The 6,000-nt window shown below is 57.8% G+C and overlaps 3 protein-coding genes across 6 annotated transcripts; all 3 read right to left on the bottom strand.

The window, feature by feature from the left end:
* Positions 1–141: 141 nt before the first annotated feature.
* ABB37_02796 (hypothetical protein) lies at positions 142–2,883 on the bottom strand (the record flags this gene model as incomplete). 3 transcript variants are annotated; one of them, XM_015799919.1, is made up of 1 exon in its annotated part: positions 142–2,883. In XM_015799919.1, the coding sequence occupies exon 1, from the start codon at positions 2,536–2,538 to the stop codon at positions 142–144; it is 2,397 nt and encodes a 798-aa protein (XP_015661521.1). In that variant the 5' UTR covers positions 2,539–2,883. The 3 variants fall into 3 exon arrangements, with proteins under 3 accessions (XP_015661521.1, XP_015661522.1, XP_015661523.1); XM_015799920.1 differs by having other exon boundaries at positions 142–2,798; XM_015799921.1 differs by having other exon boundaries at positions 142–2,770.
* Positions 2,884–3,454: 571 nt separating this feature from the next.
* Positions 3,455–4,411, bottom strand: ABB37_02795 (hypothetical protein; the record flags this gene model as incomplete). The annotated part of the gene is made up of 1 exon (XM_015799918.1): positions 3,455–4,411. Exon 1 carries the CDS (start codon positions 4,208–4,210, stop codon positions 3,455–3,457), a length of 756 nt encoding a protein of 251 aa, XP_015661520.1. The 5' UTR covers positions 4,211–4,411.
* A 462-nt stretch (positions 4,412–4,873) lies between these two features.
* On the bottom strand, positions 4,874–5,800 carry ABB37_02794 (hypothetical protein; the record flags this gene model as incomplete). Of its 2 annotated transcripts, none has more annotated exons than XM_015799916.1 (1): positions 4,874–5,800. In XM_015799916.1, exon 1 carries the CDS (start codon positions 5,699–5,701, stop codon positions 4,874–4,876), a length of 828 nt encoding a protein of 275 aa, XP_015661518.1. In that variant the 5' UTR covers positions 5,702–5,800. The 2 variants fall into 2 exon arrangements, with proteins under 2 accessions (XP_015661518.1, XP_015661519.1); XM_015799917.1 differs by having other exon boundaries at positions 4,874–5,795.
* Between the last annotated feature and the right edge of the window lie 200 nt (positions 5,801–6,000).

The raw sequence follows: 6,000 nt of genomic DNA, 5'->3' as shown, positions 1-6,000 counted from the left end.
AAAAACGTAATATATATATATATATATATAGAGAGAGAGAGAGAGAGAGAGAGAGAGTACGTATGAAAGTCTCGGCCTTTCTTACACCAGCCGAAAGATATGCGCGTACTGCTAGCTTGCTGGGAAGCTAAAACAGAGCCACTAATTTAAGCGAATGCTGTTCTCGCTGAAGCCAAGCTCGATGATAGAGACGGTCGGGTTGGGGTAGCTACCGTCCAGCCTCCCGCCCGTCTCTTTCAACGCCCTTGAAACAACCTGCAGCTGATTGGGGGAAGAAAAAGAGATGATCGAGTCTTTTTGGATCTCTAGTGGCGGGGTGTGGAGCGCAGCGGCGTCGATCGGCTCGGGTCGGCCGCGGGTGCCCCTCTTCGCGGTGGGTGCGGTTGGCGTCCTCGGCACTGCAGGAAGCTGCGGCACCGTTAGTCGGCGGTTGGCAGTCGCAACCGACTTGCGGCGCATGCGGCGCGCTGTGTTGGACAGCGAGGAGGGAGCAGACTTGCGACGGTCGTGTACGACGGCGTCACGCTTTTCGTTGCTACGTTTGCTGCCTTGCAGCACCGCACCACCGCGCCCGGCCTTCCCCTCCGTTGCCTCGGAGAAGGCGTCGTCACGACGGTGAATGTCGATGATGTTGCCGTAGGTGCCCTCACGGTCGGAGTCGCGGCCAAACGTCAACGACGAAGACAAGCGTACAGAGGCGCCAAGGTTGGTGCGGACACGTGGCGAGCTAGCCTGCAGCCTACTTGTTGCCGCGCTACTACTGCTGTTGCGGGCAAGCTGACGGACGTACGTGAGGGTGAGGTCCGTCGCCTCCGTCATCTTCGTCACCAACCGCGGATCGTCCAGCACGTCCTCCGTGAGCGGCTCTGTCACGTCCTCGAGCGGGTCGTACACGACCTCATCCGCCGTTTTTTGCGCCCGCACCGAAGCGATGATGCACGCCGTCAGCTTCTTGAGAGACTGCAGAGCCTGCACGGCCTCCTGTCGTGCCGCCGTGCACTGCGCCGCCGTCGCCTCCGTCTCTTTCAGCGTCGCGGCGGCCGTTTCCAAGGACTGCAGCTTCAGCTTGGTGAGCTGCTCCTTCAGCTGCGACGAGCGATACTCCTCGATGCTAACGGACTCGTGCGCAGTGCACCCCGCATCGCGACGTTGCACGCCGTGTGCGTCGCCGCCTCTCGCGGTGATGGAAAAACAAAGCCCGCCGGTGCGCCGCTCCGCCTCAGGAATCTCCATTGTGGCGTGGTTGACCTGCTCGATGAGGCCGTAGAGCAGCTCACGGTGCGCGCGTTGCATCTTGCTCATCTGTCTCTCGTAAAGTGAACGGCACTGCGCCCGCGCCGGCGTCGCGCCAAGATTTTGTAGCGCCTGATTGAAGGTGAGGTACAAGGTACGCAGTGCTGTGTCCTGCGTCGTCTTGAGGCGCGTGCTGAGCCGCAGCGTGTGCTCCCGCAGCTGCGTGAGCGGCTCTGCAAACTGAGAGCGGTAGATGAGGGACTTGATCAACGCATCCTGCGGAGTTGCGGTGCTAAAGGGCAGCTGAAAGGGGAAGTCGAGGGCAGATTGCCAAAAGACGGCGCTGGCCAGCGATGCGGCGCTGCTCGAGTCCGCTCCATTCGGCGGATCGGTCACGTCGTCTCCAAACCCGACGGACGCGGTGCCCGCTGCATCAACAACGGCTCCTGCACTAACTAGCCGGCCCTCATCACCGTACGCCGCGCGTAGATGAACGTGCTGCAGGTCCTGCTGCCCCATCATGAATGCCTCGAGTTGCTCACTTGCTGCCTGATGCAGCGCGCTGGCCCGCTGGTAGCGACGCTTGTACACGATGCTGTTCATCTTGTCTCGAAATGCCTCCTCGAAGCGGCGGTCAGGAACAAGCAGCTGCGCCGTGGAAAGGGAATGAGTTGTGGAGGGGAACGACGAGGAAGAGGGGGACTGTGGCGAGCTTATCGACGTCACGAGGTCGCCCGGCAACGCGCGCAGAACCCGCCGCAGCTGCATCAACTCCTGCGTCAGCGTGTCCAGCTGCTCTTCGAGCTGCCGCCGCCGCTGCCGTTCCTCTGCCACGTGCTGCTCCAGCGTTAAAGAGCGTTGATGGGACGCGGTGGAGTAGCGGTGCATCGCCTCCATCGCCGTGCGTCGCTGCTCTTGTTCCGCCTGCAAACGAAGCCACTGCTTGCGCGCATAGCGACGCTCGCCGTCTACCTTGCGGAGGAGGTCGCGGCAATGCACCAGCTCGGTGCGCAGCACCGCCTCCTTGTCCCCGCTGGCGCCTCGCCCCACTGCACAGCCCATTGCGTTTTCGTCTGCGTTTTCCTGCGCCAGGCGAATGCCGTTGGCGCGCAGGAAGGACGCCGCGGTCCCTTGCAGCTTTACCTTCGCGTTCTCATTCACCGACTGCTGCAGCAGGCGCGTCACGCCCGACAGCGTCGCGTCCACCGCATCGCACAGCTGCCGCTCTGCGTCGTTTGTGCCGTCCACGGTGGGACTGCTGAAACGCCTCTTGCTCGGATTAGTTGGGGAGCGCACGATGGACATGCTTTCGTCGAGATAAGGACAGGGCAAAGAGAGCTCCGATCTTTAGGGTAAAAAAAAAGGGTTTAGAACTTTAAAAAAAGAGAGAATAGAATATTCGCCTTTTCGCCTCTCTTGGTCGAGACTTCTCTCCTCTACTTGTGCTTCGATTGCCGCTCTCTGTGTCGCTGCAGCTCTCGGTCTGAAAGCGGCTTCACGGCGGTTTGCATCTGAAGATGGAAGACGATGTTCGGCTTCCAGAAATCGCCCAACGTAGCAAGTCTTCCAATGGCCAGGTTCACGCGTGCGAGTGCGCGTTGCGCGTGAGGCGGCAGAAAGAAAGGGAAAAAAAAAGTTGTTCGGGGAACTAGCAGGGCGGAAGAAGAAACGTAGGGTAAAGCCACGGAAAAAAAAACCCAGCAGCAAAGAACCTTGAAGCCCTCACAGCTCGTGCAACGCAGAGGATGGGAAACAAGAAGCGTAAACGCAAGCGGGGTGGTGCTTAATACGCTGCCTTTCCTTTGGTACCGATGCAAGAGCAGCAATTGGGGTGAAGGGTCGTAGCTTTGAGACAGGAACAGGAAAAATGCTGATGCGCAGAGCTTGACGTCCTGCACGTGCATTCATTTGCTTCGCTTTCGTTCTTATGTTTATTGATTGTTACCTGCGTGAGCGTTACGCGTCACTGCCGAATGGATTCTCCTTTTTAAAATATCAGCCGACCCCTGCGCGATAACACGGCAATACAGATCAACACTAGATCCTTGAAACACCATGAAGGTGGAGCACAAGCGCAGTAATCCTTTTTCCTCTTTCTCCACCAAAGCGATGAAACCGCTTACAGTAGAGAAGGGAAGTGGATGCTGTAATCAAGAAGCACACAACCGACGCGAGAGGTACATTCCTCCACCACCACCACCCTCACCCTCTACCCTCCTTCTTACTTGAGTGCGTACATCTTCACCGGGATCAGGTTCGACGGCCACTCCTCCTGGAACGCCTCCTTCACGACGCGGACACCGCAACGACTGAAGAGCCGCTTATAATGCACGTCCGACCGCGTCAGACTGCTGTCGTCCTTATCCACCAGAAAGCGGTCACCACTGGCGCAGTTCTCCTTGAAGAAGATGTAGCCCTGCGGCGTGAGGGCCTCCTGGCAGTGCTTGAAGAAGCGCACAAAGTCTTCGTCGGTGAGGTAGATGGCGGTCCACTGAATCACAATCAAGTCGTAGGTGTTGGGCGGCAGCTTGGCGGTTTCCATGGAGGCCAAGATGAACTCCCCGGCCGGCAGTCCCTTGAGCTCCTCCTTCGCCTGGTCCAGCATGTGCTCCACCGGTTCCAGCAGGTCGGTCGTGGTGTACATGCGGGTCAGCAGATTCTTCGCAATACGCCCAATGCCGGCGCCGCAGTCCAGCGCGCGGGTCGTGCCGCGATCCGGTAGGCTCTCAATGAAGGCGTGGGAGCCTTTAATGTCGACATCGTGGATGTGGTCCATACCGCCCAGCACGCCGCTGATGGTCGCCGGGACGTTGCGCCAGTACTCGAGCGCCTTGCCGTACCAGCCCTTCTGGGAGTCGTAGAGGTCTCCCGACAGCTCCGCCTTCCACATTTCCTCCGTGGAGCTGTACCTCCGACCCTCCGTGTCGCTGCCGCTGATGGACGGGCTGCGCGGGGATGCCGCAGCTTTGGACGGCATGAGTGCTACAGGGGAACGCGAAAACAGCGAGCGGCGTGTCTCACAGGAAGAGAGCCGGCGGCTAAAAGCGAACGTTGTGGTAAAGGGAGGAAAGAACAGTCCAAAAAACAAAACAAATCCCTATACGTGTTGTGGTAGCGGGGATCGGCAGCCTGAATGCGTGACAGAGCACGAAGCAGCAAAGACCCTTCTCAAGCACCTTTACATGTAGAAAGAAAATGCGAAATTCAAAAAAAAACGGAAACACCGAGACAGACATAATCGAGAAAGAACGGGTGAGAAGGTGAAGGCAGGTTAGAAGTTTTTTTTTTAGGCAAACGTGTCTGCGTGCGGAGGTTGCATTTTACTTCGCATTGCAGGGTACTTTTCTGTCAGTTGTTTCTCCCATTTGCGTGTGGGGGGCCAACGCACCTGCAGTACGAGGAGACGGCTCAATAGAGAAGTTATGCGGAGAGAGGGGAAGGGAAAACCCCGAGAAAACAGAGGAGGTATTTGAAGCGCTTCAGCCATGTCTTACGACGGGAGGGAAAGCCTGAAAAAAAAAAAGGATACGGCATACCGGTTAGGCACCGTTACTGGTAAATCCTCATAAAAATCTACGGCAAAAGGAAAAGAATATCTAGCATAGTAGCATCTATGTGAATTATCTTAGCGTCGTACCACTCACGCGATGTAATGGCCACTCAGACGGGGGGGATGAGGATACTCCCCTGCCGACGAGGTTTGCGTGGGCAGCGGTGGTGACAAACTAGAGTAGGCGGATTGTGGCCTTCTGTCGACGCCACCCGGATCGTAATTAAAATCGGTGGCGACATTCCTACTCGATGCTTGAGCGAGCGGGGGGACGCTAGACCCGTCAGGGGGATACGCAACGGCAGCCCCTGCCGGGACGTAGGTTGGCCGGCAACTGCCCACAAAAGGCGGTGCGATGGCAATGTTCGTGAAGTCAGGCGTGCCACCACCGCCTCCATCGCCAGAAGACCCCCTATTTGGTCGCTGCATAAAAGGGGACATGCCGCCCGTCTCCCAATTCATCGCCTCGGCGACCGCGGCAGGGGAGGGGTAGTGTTGTACCCCATCGCCCGTGCGGTACGAAGCCTCCGCGGGAGCGTAGCGAAGGTTTACCGTGTTGCGACTCCACGGCGACGCCAGCGGGGCGCTGAAGGCGTCGTAGAAGTTCTCGTACTTGTCATTCAGAAAGATCCAGTAGGCCCCGACGAGCACGAAGACACCGCCAGGCACCACCGCGAAGACAAGGGCGGCTGCCCGGCTGCCACACAGCGCGCACACCCACGGCACGGTCGCGCCGATGAACAGCACGGACGGAGCGAAGGCGAACCAGAAGACGGAAAAGATCGCGACGTTGACGGAGGGGTGCCGGTAGAACGGCTCACCACTGTGGCCGAGAACAAAGAGGAGCATCCCGATCACCAGCAGCCCGCCGTAGACAGCAGAGCCGATAATGGCCACATTACGGTCGTACGTGTCCATCGGAGCTGAAGGCAGCCTCCTCAGATTCCACTTCGATGAACTTCTACTTCAACTTTTTGTTGTTGTTTGTTTCTTTGCCGTTGTACGCCGTGCTGCACTGTTGACATCAAAAGGTACGAAGAAAGCAAAGGGGAAAAAATGCAGGAGAAAGCGGAATGAAAACACACAGAGACATATGTATGATAGTTATCGGAGTGCAGAAAGACATAGGGCAAGGGCTTCCCCCATCATGGTTGAGAAGCCGACGCCACGTCCGTTGTACTCTGAGGCTAACTGCATTCCCGAAGTCCGATGCACTC

Source organism: Leptomonas pyrrhocoris, assembly GCF_001293395.1.
Source record: "Leptomonas pyrrhocoris isolate H10 chromosome Unknown, whole genome shotgun sequence".
NCBI classification, from domain to species: Eukaryota; Euglenozoa; class Kinetoplastea; order Trypanosomatida; family Trypanosomatidae; genus Leptomonas; species Leptomonas pyrrhocoris.
Note: the sequence above shows the minus strand (reverse complement) of the source record. Positions and strands in the feature narration are given on the sequence as shown.